The sequence below is a fragment of the Perna viridis genome, chromosome 9, assembly GCF_037379345.1.
Source record: "Perna viridis isolate PV_CMFRI_1.1 ecotype Kerala chromosome 9, ASM3737934v1, whole genome shotgun sequence".
Classification (NCBI taxonomy): Eukaryota; Metazoa; Mollusca; class Bivalvia; order Mytilida; family Mytilidae; genus Perna; species Perna viridis.
Window position 1 is genome coordinate 9,287,066 of NC_142453.1, and position 17,421 is coordinate 9,304,486.

The window sequence follows — 17,421 nt, forward strand, 5'->3', positions numbered from 1 at the left end:
CGAGAACAAACGCAATTTTTGGTAAAAATAATAGCTGGAAAATACACCTTTTCGTTCTATAATTAGGACTGTGTGAAATACCCGTTCTATTTTTAAAGTGACAGGTAACAAATGTTGTAAGGAAGAAGAAAATAGGTGGAAATACTACTTGCAAAACGGAAGTCGCCTATTATATTTAGAGTTACAATCAACGTTTCATTGCAGTAGGGAATGGGCGTGAAAATGTTTGGATTAGTTCTTGGAATATATTCTATAGGAGTATGTTACGGTAAGATCTTAGTTCACAAGGAATGTTCAATAAATGTCATATATGATATCTGATATCTGCATACCTGTACTTCAGTTTTACATCAATATAGATATAAATTGTATGTAGTTATAGGTAACAATTTAAGAAGCCCAAATAAGCACGTGCGCGTTCACTCAGTTCATTTAAAACATTAAAAAAATCAATGTGTCGTAATCCTTACGAGTTGACGGTGACCTGTAAGGATTTTAGTAGAGGATGTACTTGTCAAACACATATTCGGTTTAAACATACAACTATAATTAATTATCGGTCTATGATTTAAATGACGGTATTGCCGAACTAAAGTTTGAAAGAAAGTCCCAAAAATTAACGAATATTTGGTCATGAAGTTTAAAGTATCGTCCAAAGAAGTAATGTATGTCGTTTGAGTTTGTATGTAGCTGTCTTTGTAAGAATCACGCAAAATCTGAAAAAGGTGATACACCCCAAATAAGGCTACATATTTTTATTTTTGTAATCAAGTTGTTTCATGGGTCTATACTATGAAATGTGTAATTATTCATTCAAATCTGCCTGCTCTTAGGAGATAATCAACATTGAAAATCCAGAAGATTCTATTGTATTTGAGCGTCATTTACAGAGTAATCTGCCTTAATTTCGAAATCTACAGTGCATTCTATTATCTCCTACGAGCACGGGTTATATGAAAAACCACGTTAATTTTTGTTTACTATGACATTTCAAACAAAATATCAAAAATATGTAGGCTTTTTACCCATGAATCACATTTTGCATGATCCTTAGCTGGAGTGCTACTTATATTATAAGATCTCTTGTGATGTATGTGTGTAACGTTGTAGGAGTACATACCCGTAGCCAGGGGTTCAAGGGGTTCGGACAACCCCCACTTTGGAAACCAATAAGCACTATTAAACTCGGCATTTAGATTGAAGTCTGACTATATTAAAGTCGAGATTCGCGAGTCGATGTAACTCCACCCCCCTCCCCCTCACAAATTCCTGCCTACAGGCATGGAGTAAGTGAAAGAAAAATATCAGTTACAAGGGTAATTTAATAAATCGTACATGTATATATATATATAAATATCTTATATTCTAAGTTGGTGAAACGTGTGATTAATTGGGCCATGACATAAGACAGACAAACCCGTCTAAACACAATCCCGACGGTCTGAATTAAGTTGCTAAATACGTCGGTTCATACGATTGGACTAGATTTTTGGTTTTGCCATGTTAAACTTCCCATTCTATCGATTTACAAGACACTTTTCTGTATACACAAAGCATTAAGTAGCAAATTGACCAATAGCAATTTTTAATGTCTATGTTCATCTAGCTGTATGATCCACTTGCTACTATTTGGTATATGTTGAGGAGCTCACAAAAATGGAAGAGTGCATGGTAAGAGGAAATTAGGACTACTATGATAAAAAAAACTTATACGCCAAACAACATAATGTAAATGATAAATTGAGTATGGATGTTGGGTAAAAGCCACAATGTCAAGAGACTGAGTGGGTTAAAAATGTTGACTGCGAATAATCTTCAAATTACATATTTTTGTACAATCAATGATAATGAATATTTTTTTTTAAATGGCAAAATCCTTACTGAAATTGGAAAACCAAACCAAAGAAATATCTACCTTAAATAGAATATCATCGATCGCAGTTCTATGTTTAGCAACGTCTATAAAAAGAATCTCGATACTAAAATAGAATAAAACAACTAAAATAAAATAATTTAATTTTGGTAATTTTCTCGTGAACAGAAAAAAAAACTCACAACATTTGAGTTTCTGGTACAAAATTTTAGAAGAATGCGTAACCAACATGGAAAGTCATATGCTATCATAGTTACGTATTTTAGACAGTTAATAACCTTCACTAAGTTTCCAATTTGCGTAGTGTTTATGCCTTATCAAAGATACCTTTGACCTGACGTGATCGAGGCAGATAAATGCACCATCCAATGGGTCTTATTTATTTTTAGGATAGTATGGAAGTCTATTTCTGACATCAAGATAAATAAAAGTCGAAAAAATTATCTCGAAAAGTCGTGATAATTGGTGTATTTGGTCGACATAAAAGACAATTTCATCTCAAAAAGTCACGATAATTTTTCGTGATAGTTAAGATAATTATGTCGATCGTTCGATATAATTACATGAATTATCGCGACTTTAAGGGAACCGACGACAACTTGTGCCTTTGACATAAAATATTTTCACGATAAATTATGACAACTGTATACTAATACAACGACTTTATGTGCTAATTATCATGATAAATCGTGATATATTATCTCAACTGGTCGTAATAGTTATGATGTCTAAGATATCTGTCGACATAAACTATCACAATCTGAGAATTTAAAATTGTGAAAATGCCAAGTAGTGTCAACAACAAAACATGTGAATTGCGATATATCATGTTGACTTTTTCATGAATTAACTTGGCTTATTGACTTTATATCTCGAGAAAAGCTAGTTTTTCGTGGTAAGTTACGATAACTTATCACGAAATTTCGCGTTCGTCGAAATATTACGTCAACAATTCAAGTTATTTCACAAAAAAAGTCAATATGATTTATCACAATGTATACATTTTGAGCTGCTCGGACGTTAAACCCCAACAAACAAACAAACAAATACATTTTGTAGCTGACACTACTTGGCATTTTCATAACTTTAAACTATAAAATTACGATAGTTTATGTCGACAGATTACAATACGTTCACGACAAGTTGAGATAGCTTGTCTCCATTTTGTCACAATAATTAGCTGTAATGTCATGATTTTGGTAAAAAGCTATCGCGAAAATATTTATGTCGAGGCTACATATTGGCATGACTCGCTATAAGCCGTGATAATTAACTCGAACCGTCGACATAACTATCACGAAAAATTATCGTGACTTTTTTAGATGAAATTGTCATTTATGTCGACCAAATACATCAATTATCACGACTTTTCGAAATAATTTTTCGCGACTTTTATTTATCTTGTTGACAGAAATTACGGAAGCGTATAGGTATCATTTTTTGTTGTTATAAAAGTCGACATCTCGTATCAAAATTATGGCAAAATACCGATTATACCTCGATATAAAAATAAATTGTCAATAAAACAATCGTTTAATATAAAATGTTGATTTTTAAATATCGACAAAAATTATCAACAATAAGATATTGACTTACATATATCAACATAATTTTAAGATACGACAAGTAAACTTGAAAATGACGAATTATATCACAGGATGTTGATATATTTAAATCGGTTAATTGAAATATATAACAACAAAAAATGATACCTATACGCTTCCGTACAGAAATAGACTTCCATATGAAATAACTTGAATTGTTGACGTAATATTTCGACGAACGCGAAATTTCGTGATAAGTTATCGTAACTTACAACGAAAAACTAGCTTTTGTCGAGATATAAAGTCAATAAGTCAAGTTAATTCTCGAAAAAGTCAACATAATATATCGCAATTCACGTGTTTTGTTGACACTACTTGGCATTTTCACTACTTTAAATTATCGATTGCGATAATTTATGTCGACAGATATATACCAGTTGAGATAATATATCATGGTTTGTCATGATAATTAGCACTTAAAGTCGTTGTATTCGTATAAAGTTGTCATAATTTATCGTGAAAATATTTAATGTCAAAGGCACAAGTTGTCGTCGGTTCCCTTAAAGTCGCGATAATTTATGTAATTATATCGAACGGTCGACATAATAATCTCAACTAATGCGAAAAATAATCGTGACTTTCTGAGATGAAATTGTCATTTATGTCTACAAAATACCCTAATTATCACGAATTTTCGAGATAATTTTTCGCGACATTTATTTATCACGATTTCAGAAATAGACTTCCATAGAAATTGTCATTTATGTCGACAAAATACCCAAATTACCACGACTTTTCGAGATAATTTTTCGCGACATTTATTTATCACGATGACAGAAATAGACTTCCATAGGATAGCATCATCCTTCCTTATACTTATTTTTTTAGGATTGTCGATAGATGTCATGGAGAAAGAATCGTCGACGAGTCGAAATCCACCGACAACAATCATTTGCAAGTTTACCGACGACGAGATACAGAATGCCCAGAATAAGATTTCTATGACCCACGATGGTCTAGATCTAGCTGAGTGTAAATACGACAACATGAAATGTACAACGCCAGTTGACAAATATAGTGCTTCCATCATGAAAGGGCAGTCTGAATTGACAATCAAAGACATGGATTTGTTTTACGAAGGCAACACCTGGGCTTGCGTACTTGGGTCTAAAACGGCTACATTAAAACTCAAATACTTTCGTAAGTCTTGTAGTATACTCCAGTGTTGGATTCTAAGGGTTGTTATGGGGTTAGAACCCCATTTTTGTTGGAAAATTGTTGTTGATTTTGTGCAGAAATGAGTTAATGGTATCCTGGAGCCTCCATTTGCTGTTACAAATTTCTGGATGAGTCCCCCCATTTTTAGTTTTCGGATCAACCCCTGTACTTTAGTACACATAGCTGTGGTTTTGAGCAGTGCCGATGTCAGTAATTTCCTGAAGTACTTAAGCATATACGTGTAGGGGAATTCTCAGTTTCGGTCCATCAATGGTCGTTTATAGATGGGACACAGTTCTAATTAGAGAGGAGATAAAGATAGCAAACGCTATTTTAATCAGCCAATTATGGATTCGATGAATGATAGTGTAAACATTAAACATTTTGCCTCCTTGCGACGACAGGATATCAGACAATCCGTTCTCTATATATATGCACTCAGTTTGTACACATGTTGTTCAGTGGTCGGAGCCAGATGAAAGCATGTCTCTGGCGCCTAGAACTAATGTGAGGCTTTCTGTGCACTCAAAGGGGAAAACATTTTCTAAAAGTAAAAAAATGAAAGAGTAACAGTCGCTGTAATGACTTTTGTATGCATGGCAAGCCAAAGTGGACAAAAATCAATATTTTGTAATATTAGAAAATGAATTTGTAATATTACAGAATCATTTTTTTATTAATAGAAAAGATTTTTTAATGTTAGAAATTCATTTTGTAATACATCCTCCCAAGTCAGGGTTTTGAGTCCACCCTCGCTCCTTCAAATCCCTGACATCACTCATTCATATTTAGAGGGTATCGTTCAGCCAATTCCTGTCTGTGGAAAGGTAAACAATAATACGAGGTAATGGACGATCCGATATAGTAACTGAAAGTTGTATGATGTCACAAATGATGCAATATGAGCAAAAATGATAACTGTAGATTCTGTTAAGAGTCTTTACTGAAAAAAAAATGACGTTATGTGTTGCAACTTTGTAAGTTATATCGAAGACGTTCTGTTACGAGTGATTTGATTGGATTTTAGATCCGGGTTAAATTTAAGTAACTTACTAGATGACATTGAACGATACCCGCTAAATATAAATGTCAGGGGTTTTAGAGTGGACTCAAAACCCTGACTTGGGAGGATGTTTGTAATATCAAAAATTCATTTTCAAATATTACAAATTCCTGATTTAGTAAAATTATAAAATATCAGACATTTTGTAATATTAGAAAATGAATATGTAACATTAGAAAATGAATTTGTAATAGTAGAAAATCACTTTGCAAAATTTCAAAATCAGTCACATTTTTTAATATCACAAAATGATTTTCTAATATCTAATCTAATTTGAAATATTAGAAATCTAATTTGTAATATTAGAAAATGAATTTGTAATATTGAAAAACACTTATTTTGTAATATTAGAAAACATATTTTTTGACATTACAAAATCATTTTTTAATATCAGAAATTCATTTTTTAATATTAAAAGTTAATTTTCTAATATTATAAATTCCTGATTTAGTAATATTATGAAACATTTCACTTTTAGTAACATTACAAATTGAATTTGTAATATTAGAAATCACTTTGCAATATTGCAAAATCAGTCACAATTTTTAATATTACAAAATGATTTTTGTAATATTAAAAAATCGTAATTGAATGCAACAAACCCATTTTCTAATATTAGTAAACCGTTTTTTAATATTAGAAATTCAATTAATTTTTTATATCAAAAATGATTTTTTTTATATCAAAAATTATTTTTTTAGTATCAAAAAAGTGTTTTATGATATAAAAAAAAATCGAATTTGTAATATTAGAAAATACTCATTTTTGTCCACTTTGGTTTGCCATACTTTTGGTTACCCTAACATATTACTTTACGCAACGGACTTTTGAAATAAGAAAAAAGCGACTAAAAATAAATGATAGCATTGTCATTTTAAAGTGATACTCCGATTTCCAACAGGGAAGATTTTACATATTGTATTGCATTTATTTATATCTGAAAGTTTACACGGTTCTGATAAGATACATTATAAATATATCAAGGTTATCACCTGAAGAATTTGATAATAGACCCAGGTCTTCAAAACTGTATTTATGTTGAAAATATCATAACCAGTTATATATCAATCTTTTTGTACTGTTTACTACTGGACCCAAAAGGTTGACCTATGATAAACCACTTGTGTAGAATCGATCTGAACTTTTATTGTCATAGACTCTTTTAACACATTCTCAATTTCATCATGAAATTGGGAGAATCTTTCTCTAGCTCTTACGCCTTGGATAACAATCTTCAAAGTCTTTATTTTCTTGTTTACCTAATTTAATATGTAAAAAGAAAGGGTTTGTGTACTCTGAAATCTCGAAAAAGAGAAGGCAATAATGATGTAGAGAAAAAAAAATCTATTGTTTGCATTTTAACGCCAGTAAGATGCAGTAAACAGAGAAGGGGATATTTCTAACTAAATGTACGATTAACTTTTGGAAGTAGAAAATAAAGAAGTGTAGAAAAATACAAACAGTTTTTTGTTTTATTTTTAATTAGGTGCTGCAAAAGAAACTGTACTAGGTCAGTTGGTAAAACAAATTAATTTGTTGGATCTCCTGACATTTTTAGTCGTCCTGTGTATTCTTGTATTCATGATTATTCTTGTGATACGGTTTTGTTGCTGTCGAAGAAAGAGAAGACGTTCTAGAACTGAAAGTGGCCAAAACGGTATTTGTTTGTTCTACACTACAATCGAAAATGGGAAATTTCAGATTTATAAAATTCTTTAAGGTTTTCCGTTGTCGTGTTATTTGTAAAAAAAGTGGTTTCACAATAACCAAAAAAGTAAATAAGTTTATATTATGATATGATATTTATAACTATGATAAACAGTGGAATTAAATAAAAACCAGGCAGGGGTGATTCATCATATCTTGAGATAATCAATGAAACTGTATAAATACATTTTGAATCAATATATCTTCAATTAAATGACGTAAGTGACTACAAGGGGCATTTTTTATGATATATAGTAGGTCAGTAAATCAAATAAACCAAAAGTTGGAAAAAATTTTTTTTTGTGTCATGTCTCTTAGTTCTAAAACAACTCTTCATAGGTTCATGTCCTTGGATCGGCTACTTATCCTGAAATATTTTTTGACTGGTTATAGTGCAAAAATTCTGGCAGGTTGTTTTCCTGTACTTTTACTGTGTAGAACAGAACACAATTTTAAGTTTTAGTATCTCCAGTGGACTACTTTTATTTGCACTGATATTTTCTAATACAGTTTCTATGGGGCCTGCAGGAGGATGTGGGATAAAGTAATTTTAAGCCCCTGTCTGGTTTAAAGGCAGAGCTGTACTTTTAAAATATGGAAAATAAACATTTGTTGATATGCTAGTGCTAAGAATTTTAACTCATGCAGAAGTATGAAAAGAACTTCACAAATGGGTGAGATAACTGTTTGAACATTTGTTTATAATATTAGAAGAAATTTTCCAGCTATGCACTAATTTTGTAGATGACCCAGAATCTAGGATATGTTGTCCTTGCTTTTCAAAGAAAGAACCCAAGAAAACAGGCTATGATGGCAAAAAATACCCACTAGTTAAAACAGACTGTAAGTTCAATTTCTACAATACAATTTGATTCTACACTATAGGGGCAACATAAAGATTACTTCAGTAAGTAATATGAAATCAATTATCTGGCGCGGATCCAAGGACTGGCGTACCGGGCGTACGCCCCCTAAATATGAACAAAAAAAAAATCACCACAAGTTTCACCCCATAATATTTTTGGCCTTACTTTGCACGGCATTTAATTCAATTTATGCCCCTCTAAACTCAAATCCTGGATCTGCCCCTGATTATGTATCAAAATACAAATGTTGTGGGACAGTGATCCCTTGATATATCTCCAAAATGTCTATTCCTACATGCATTTCAAATTATGGAAAAAGGCAATACATGTGTCTCCTGAATGGTCCTTGCAACACACACAAAGAACTTATTCTGTACTGTATAGTTTAAATTTTGAAATTTTTACGCATCAACTGGAATCGGAACATGATTATAGACAGACATTCAAATAAAGATGGACCATGTGACCCTCGTGATGGCAGGTGTTTGTATGGATGTAAAAAAAATTTATAAAGGACGGACCTGAGCAGGGATATGAAATGTAATGTGAGCATTTTATAGAATTTTAGAGAAGTAGCCACAAGTTATTTTGATTAATCTTATTATTTCAGTCAAAATAAATGACCCTAACCATAAAGCAACTCATAAATTCAAGGATGGTGTTGACAGGAAGAAAGAAGCAGAGAGAGTCTGTGCTCAAGGTAGTGTTCTAAGACAGTCATCATTTGTTAAAAACAAATTCCTAACAAAAGTGGGTGCCAACCTCTTCCCACTAGAACATGTAGAATACCCATAGTCATTGTTAACAAAGTTTTCTAACAAAAGGGGGTTTCAACCTCTCCTTATTAGAATTGCCACTGTCCTCAATTGTTCTTATGTCTTTTCAACTATTTACATAATTAAGTGCTTGGTTTTAGTGGTAAGGGGATTTCAGCCTCCTTTTGTTTGAAAATGTTGATTTGGAGCACCCAGAACCCCCTTTTTTCAATCTATGGGTATGTCACTGTAATTAGCACAACCTGCATAAACATTTGAATTTTGTCAATCTTATAGGGAGGGGCTTGTGAAAATTTACTAAAAAAGCAATATACATGTATATGTAATCCAATAAAATCGCAGGCTAATTTGTTATTTAGTATTGCTAACACAAATTAATACAATATAACGAGAATAAGTATGATGAAATGCATATTTTTAACATTTTCCTTTAGGGAAAAATAGGGAGTACTCTGAAACCACCTATCACTATCTGGAACTATACAATGTAGTAGAATTTTACCAAAATGCAAGTTGATGGGAACATGTTGGGTTCTCTTATCAGTTAGATCTTCATGTAACAGTTTCAGCGCTGTCTAAAAACACTCAATGCAGGGACTGATAAGAAATTTTGAAAATGGGTGTTCCAGGCTAGTATTTTCTCATTTTTGCCCACATGTAGCACAGAGTTGACAAAATTTTCCTGTTTGGGCTGTGGGTGGGGTGTAGCACCCCTAGTGCACCCTGGATCTATCTGACTATCAAGACCTTATCATGTACCATCAAGCATAAAAACTGTGTCCATGAACACATCCCTACCAACTGGTCCTCACACCATGCACTGATCATTTTCTTCTTGAGGGGGTTCTGGGATTTTTTGTTTTGTGGAAAACTTTTTTTAACTTCATGCCTAAGAATTTTTGTATTAAAACATCATTTTCAGTTTGAATACATTCAAAACATATCCTGGTTATACTCTTGTGCATTCAACGTCTGCACAAAAAATTTGCCCTTAGGCATGTCTCATTGAAATATTGGTCCATTAAATATTTATCTACTAGAAAAACTGATAAACAAAAACCTACAGAACCTAGATAAATTGAATTTTTTTCTTGTTTTCCAGTTTCACCAGAAACAAAGGAGGCTGCAACAACCATATTTACAGAGTAAGTCAATGAATAACATGGTAATATAGCTTTTATATCTACAACTTAGAGAGTAAGTCAATTACAGCAAGGTAAAATAGCTACAATTTAGAGAGTAAGTCAATTACAGCAAGGTAAAATAGCTACAACTTAGAGAGAAGTCCATTACAGCATGGTAAAATAGCTATCACTTAGAGAGTAAGTAAATTGCAGCATTGTAAAATAGCTATCACTTGGAGAGTTAGTCTTAAACAGCATGGTAAAATAGCTATCACTTGAAGAGTTAGTCAATTACAGCAAGGTAAAATAGCTACAACTTAGAGAGTAAGTCAATCACAGCATGGTAAAATAGCTACCACTTTAAGAGTAAGTCAATCACAGCATGGTAAAATAGCTATCACTTAGAGAGTAAGTAAATTACGGCATGCTAAAATAGCTATCACTTAGAGAGTTAGTCATAAACAGCATGGTAAAAAAAGTATTTCATGTTAGACAGTTAGTCAAAAATAGCATGATCAAATAGCATTTTGGCATTTAAAACCTGTAACAGAAACAAAAATATAGGAAAACAAGGCTAATAATGACTTCATTGTTCTCATGTCATCATGAACTCATGGGTTGTAACTGTGTATACATCTGCACCATGACAACTGATTTGTGCCATGGTTTCCCCTTTCTCTTTTGTCTACCCTGGACTTAATTTTCATGAGCAACTCGGCAGGTGTTTCTAGAAAAGCAGAGGATGCTTACCCTACTGGTGCATCTGGTCCATGCTCCCAGTTTTAGTGGAGTCTGAGTTGCTCATTTACTTTTGTTACTTTGTAGGTATGTATTATTTTGGTTTTATTTTGTGTTTATTGTCGTGTTTGTCTGTTTTCCATGTCAGGCCTTTGTCCCAGGATTACACTCTTATGATTTCTGATAGAATCTTGGTTCCCTTAATTACAATTTCTAGGCAAACTAATTGGAGAGTAAAATCAGCCCAAACTTAGTTTTCTTTTCTACAGTGAAAGCTGTCTAAACCAACTCCTTGATATACCAGTAACCTGTGGAAATCAAACATCTTCCTAAGTCCTTACATATCAGTTTCAATATTTTTTCTCAACCTAAAACCTGCCTTAACTGGACAAATATCTTGATCATAAAGGGGGTCAGTTAAGGCAGGTTTCACTGTATTAAATAAAAAATGTAACAAGATTACACTAATCTCCAATATTAAGAATAAATAGATTCCAGGTTTCTGGATATCTAATGTTTCTTTGTTTTATTTTATTTCAGCTATGTAGAAGCCAGAAAACCTTTGGTGTCATCCTCTGAGGATTCTGGGAAAAAAGCCTAAAGAAGTTGGAAGGAAGTTTTGTTAAGACATACATGTAATCAACAGATTTATGCATGTATATGTAATTGCTCATTCATATCAGATACCTGTCATTACACATGAACAGTTTATATCACAATGTTATCAACACATAGCCAGGTGTTTTAAGTTGGCTGAAAGGCTGAAAAGCTGCATTTTTATTAGGCCAACAAAAATAGTTTTTTTTTTCTCTGACCCTTTCCATCTCCTAATGTGTCTTAAAAGGGTGCTTCATTACAAAATTTAATCAATATATCAAGAATTCCTTCATTGCCCTTAATCTAGCACAAACAATGTAAGAAGCTTTTACGTAGTAATAAAACGCAAAAAAAAGAACCCACTCCTCCCTAATTTGTGTTTCATGAAAAAATGGCCCGAGTACCAAAAAAAGGAAATTTTTTGAAAGGCCTTAAATGTAGATTATGAAATCTGTATTTACATGAATTGAAAAATAGTTTTAGCCTGAAAGTTTAAGAATAATTAAGTAATTTATATAGTTTTCTGTAGATTTTTCCCTTTACATACACTTTTTGCTGTGGAAAAGTTAGTACATGCAGATATTTTAAAAAGGAGTAAAAGATGTTAAAATAAAAACCTTTAATGTATAGAAGAGAGAATGGAATAGACTAGTCAAGTAAGTCATCAGCAGCATAATGTACACAGGAATAAATGCAACTAGAAGGACATGTTTTTTGTACAGAAAAAACGCACATGAATTATGTTTCTCAATCATACAAAAACCATACACTTACAGGTAGATAGTTCTATAGTTATGATATACATGTAATAAAATAAGATTTTTCGTTTTTTAATTCTTAAGTTTTAAACTACCATTTTTTTTTATAGTGGTCCTAACCATTTGAACATTTCATGAAAATCATATGTTTTTCAGATATTTTCAAAACCTTAATACATATATTGTATGGAAACAAGGTATTATTTGAATTTGGATTTAAAAAAAAAAAACACAAGAAAAAAAATTATTTATAAAACTTACCCCTACTAAGGGGGTTAGTCATGTCCCCATGACTACGGGGGTTAGTAAGTTTTTCTCGCCTTTTGTTATCCAACTAACCTTCCCCCTTAGCCATGACAGCATGGCTTACCCCCTTAGTAAGGGTATGTTTAACCAATTATTTTTTTTTTGGTAATTTTCTAAATTCCAAAATATTCCAAATCATAAAAATACCTTTTTTGGAGCCATTTTTCCTGTTTTACTACTAAAGGTCTTAGTTTTGCCACAACCAAACGTATATTGGGACCAATGTACTTCTGGTAGCTATACCAACCAATTCTTTGTCTTCACTTGGCCTATTTTCAAGAAAGGTTGAGTGATGTTCTGAGTAACTGACAGAGTTTCTGTATAATTTTTGGAGAATAATATCCTGTCCTACCCCTAATAACCACACAATAACTCCTCATTTCTAAGTACATATGTACTTGATTTCATGATGGGCAATTGTTTGAGCATTTCAGTTTATTAGTTACCAATTTTATTATTTCAGTTAGGGTCCATGAATCAAAACTGACTTTCATTTTGGCTACCATCTGCATTTTCATTGTTAGAGTGTTGAATAGCTTTGTACATAGGCTAGCTACTAAAAATTCAAATATTGTGACGTTTTCATTATTGCAAAAATTGGGAAAATGTTAAATATTAAATGAAGCAGGATTTTTCCACAGAGGAAGGACATATATGCTTATAATGTTACAGATATTTATCATGTAAAGGTGTTCTTCCCTTACAGATTTTGATAATGCCAAAATCAAATGGGTTTTGATAATAATTGCTAGCAATAATTTTTGAACTGACAGTACGCTGACAATGGTTGTTTATGTATTGATACTTGCAATATTCTATTTTGTACATGTATATGTACATTTTTTTATCATTCCTTTGCAAGTTAGAAGGCATTTACTTAGTGTATTGTGTAGGTACATGTAGTTTGCATTTTTTCATTTTTTTAATAATAGTGTTTTGCTACTTTGATGGTGCTGGAAAATTTGCAATGCATTGCTTGTTTATATTGTATTAGACCAACTGATGCTAATTTCTTGGTTTTCAAGTCATCCCAGCCACCTGGGTCGTCTCAGGGTAGCATACTTGTTTTGATCCACGTCCTCCCACACCAAAGACTTTAATATTGGTATATTGGAGAGAGAAAAGTCAAAATGAGCTCCCCTCATTGGTGGTCATGAAAAATTGCAGGAGAACCAGGAAATCAACTTCGAATGGTCTTATTTACCTATCCTTAAAGTAAACGGAGTCATATAATCTCTATAAGCTTTTTTTAGCTTGTTTTAACCTACATTTTTAGTCAACACTGCCCATTTGTTTGGCCAACAAGTTTTACAATTACTCCAAAACACTTCCAGTGGTTTCAATATATTTTTACTGCAATATTTACTTTAGGAAAGAATCTCTAGTCTCTTTCATTTTTCTATGTATTCTAAATTTCTGTTTCATATTTTTGTGATTTATTTAATACAAAAAAGGGGGTAAATATATACAGGGCCTAATTTAACTACTGATAACAAGGAGAAGTTTTTGTAAATTCTGTTTGAAAAATAACAATATTGACATTTATGTCTGTGTATTCTATTACAAAAACTTCTCCCTCTCAAAGACAAATGGGAGAAGTAAGCACAATCAAGGAGAAGTTTTTGCCCATTTCTCCCTCTATATCATAATCCAGCTGTTCATTTCAAGGCAGTTTTGTTTTGATTGTTTTGCTACTTGCTATTTATTGTTTTTTTTCCACAAGAAATACACAAAATGTATATTAAGTACCAGTCCATATAAAATTCAGACACTGCCAATGGTAAAAAGATTCGTGGTATAGAAAAACCCACCAAACAAACGATGATTTTTCAGTCTATACACGCTATACTTTCACATAATGATAAGCTTTTCTGCATTCAGATATGCACTTTATGGAATCATAAAATAATCTACCACTAAAATCAACCAAATAAAACCAAATCAAGAACGATAACTCTTGCAAAGTGCCAATTTCATGTACAATCAATATAATTTTTATCTCAAAAGCGCAACAACCAAATGAAAAACGGAATTTGGTGGGTTTTTAACTTGCTTGAATCACCTCCTGTCTGATTTTTATAAAGACTGATACTTGAGCAGAAAATTTAACCCAAAATGTAACTTGGCTAATCAAAAAATTTAATTTGGTATTTTACCAGATATAATTGTAATTTTATTGGACACATAAAAGTGTACAACTTGTTAAAAAAAACTATGCAGGAAGTTTTATTGAAATTCAATTTGGCTTATCAAAACTTTAAAAAACATGTACAAGAAATATTATTTTTAAAATAACTTTATTCAGATGTTGATGTAAGTTTTTCTAAAAATGATTTACCAACTGTTACTATTTTTAGAATATTGTTATTATACAGGAAGTATATTTTCACATCTTATGTAAATTTCATACAATTTTTTTTTCCTAACAGTAATTGGAGCATGTGAATGATTGTATGAAACTTTTTTATTGAATTCTTGGGAATCATGTGAATTTGAAGTGAAAACGAAACTTAGCATTACTTTAAGGTGCTATTAGTCATAAAATTCAACCTTAAAAAAGTATGACAGATCAGTTTGAATATTGCATGAATTTAAATTTAATAAAGTTTTATACAGTAAAATCTATCTAAACCAAATCCCTGTTACTGTAGAATTCATTTGGCTTAGACAGACATTTGGTTTATCAAGGTTCAAAATACATTCAAGGGGGATGACCATTTGATTTTGAGGGGGGTGGGGGGTGGTCGGGCTTGGAACATTATCAAATATCACAATATTTATATTCATTGTTAAAATACATGTACATTGTATTTATTTTTGGCAAGCATTGAATCAAATTATTTATTTTCAATAAGTTCAAAATGTATATTTTTTTCTCCCATCTTCAAGATTAAAATATTTATTTTAAACATCCTCCCTTTCAAAATCAAATGGTGTAACCTAAACTGATATAAAGGTACTTCAAAAAGTGTCTGGTTTGACAGGGTTTCACTTTTCTGGATTAAATTCAGACAGGTTTCACTCAATTCACTGTAACCATTAAGATTTTACATATTGGCATTGTAAATATTGATATTAGTGAGGTTTGATAATTTTATTTGTTTACAGCTTTATAGCATTTAAATGCATAATAAAGTTTATAAAAGAAAATTAAATTTGACTTATTTTATTATCAGTGTACATGTGGTATTCAATCAAAATATAAACTAAAAATTAAACCATACAAATCATTTCACCATTTCAATGAAAAAATGTTTAGAATGCACCATCACAAAGTCCTGGATGTTGGAAGATAAAGATACTACATATTTGCCAACACACGATAAATTATATAAAGTGCAACATATGATTACCTTAGGATTTGTGGATGACATGATTACCATATGTTTTACTTTATATATGATCAACATGTGTCAGTTTATATATAATCAACATGTGTCAGTTCATATATGATCAACATGTGTCAGTTTTTATATGATCAACATATGTCTCGTTTATACGTGTATATCATATGTTACCAAGCTAATATATACCGGCATTTTTGAGAATACTATGATTATCTAATTAACTATAAAGGTACGAATTTTCGCTATTTGCGTGGTGCATAGAAACCGCACTAAAATAGTACCAGTAAAAATGCATTTTAACACTGCATAACACTAATAACTTTTTTTTAAACTTCAAAAATTGATACCTAGGAATATGTTCACTTGAGAGAATCTGCAAAAACTAGCAATCGTGAAAATTGATACCAACGAAAATGTTCACTTGAGAGAATCTGCAAAAACTAGCAACCGTGAAAATTGATACTTACGAATATGTTCACTTGAGAGAATATGCTAAAACTAGCAATCGTGAAAATTGATACATACGAATATGTTCACTTGAGAGAATCTGCAAAAACTCAACCGTGAAAATTGATACCTACAAATATGTTCACTTGAGAGAATCTGCAAAAACTAGCAACCGTGAAAATTGATACATAGGAATATGTTCACTTTAGAGAATCTGCAAAAACTCAACCGTGAAAATTGATATCTACGAATATGTTCACTTGAGAGAATCTGCAAAAACAAGCAACCATGAAAATTGATATCTACGAATAAGTTCACTTGAGAGAATCTGCAAAAACTAGCAACCGTGAAAATTGATACCTACGAATATGTTCACTTGAGAGAATCTGCAAAAACTAGCAACCGTGAAAATTGATACCTACGAATATGTTCACTTGAGAGAATCTGCAAAAACAAGCAACCATGAAAATTGATACCTACAAATATGTTCACTTGAGAGAATCTGCAAAAACTAGCAACCGTGAAAATTGATACCTACAAATATGTTCACTTGAGAGAATCTGTGAAAAATTAGCAACCAAGAAAATTAATACATTAACAGTATGTGGCACTGAAGACTGTAGTGTCTTGATGTAAAAAGTGTGCTTATGGAGGTATCTCTAGCATTGAGAAAATGGGACAAAAATCAACATGTAATTTGTTCAAACAAAAATAGCCTTATGATATGACCATTGCAGTAAAGTAATGAAGACAAACAAGACATGAAATACAAGAAACCTATATAAAGCTTGTGTCAAAATTTCAAGTGGATCTGACAAGGGCTATTCCAGAATTAATTGTGAAGGGGTCCCAGCGACACCTCCATTAAAATTTTATGGGTGGCTGTAATTTAAGATAGTTAGCCTTAACAATGAAAGAAAATAATCAATTTAAATTGTATGCATGGTGGGGTCAAACAAAAAGTGCCTCCCTCCCCATCCCCCAATACATTTATTTATGTAATAGCACTAAGTCATTGCAAAGAGAACTGTTAAAAAGTGTAATAGACAATTGTAAA

General features: G+C 31.8%; 1 protein-coding gene across 3 annotated transcripts; it reads left to right on the forward strand.

The window, feature by feature from the left end:
• The first annotated feature begins 200 nt into the window (after positions 1–200).
• LOC148606589 (uncharacterized) lies at positions 201–15,720 on the forward strand. Of its 3 annotated transcripts, XM_088547155.1 has the most exons (8): positions 201–268; positions 1,607–1,671; positions 4,306–4,617; positions 7,185–7,355; positions 8,150–8,248; positions 8,882–8,971; positions 10,150–10,192; positions 11,450–15,720. In XM_088547155.1, exons 3-8 carry the CDS (start codon positions 4,323–4,325, stop codon positions 11,508–11,510), a joined length of 759 nt encoding a protein of 252 aa, XP_088403281.1. In that variant the 5' UTR covers positions 201–268; positions 1,607–1,671; positions 4,306–4,322; the 3' UTR covers positions 11,511–15,720. The 3 variants fall into 3 exon arrangements, with proteins under 3 accessions (XP_088403281.1, XP_088403280.1, XP_088403282.1); XM_088547154.1 differs by lacking the exon at positions 1,607–1,671; XM_088547156.1 differs by lacking the exons at positions 1,607–1,671; positions 7,185–7,355.
• Positions 15,721–17,421: the final 1,701 nt, after the last annotated feature.

Excerpts from the sequence above, each read along its gene's own strand:
- LOC148606589 (XM_088547154.1), top strand. The coding sequence starts at position 211 with ATGGGCGTGAAAATGTTTGGATTAGTTCTTGGAATATATTCTATAGGA. Across the intron at positions 8,249-8,881 it reads CCCACTAGTTAAAACAGACT|TCAAAATAAATGACCCTAAC; the intron begins GTAAGTTCAATT and ends TTATTATTTCAG. Across the intron at positions 10,193-11,449 it reads GCAACAACCATATTTACAGA|CTATGTAGAAGCCAGAAAAC; the intron begins GTAAGTCAATGA and ends ATTTTATTTCAG.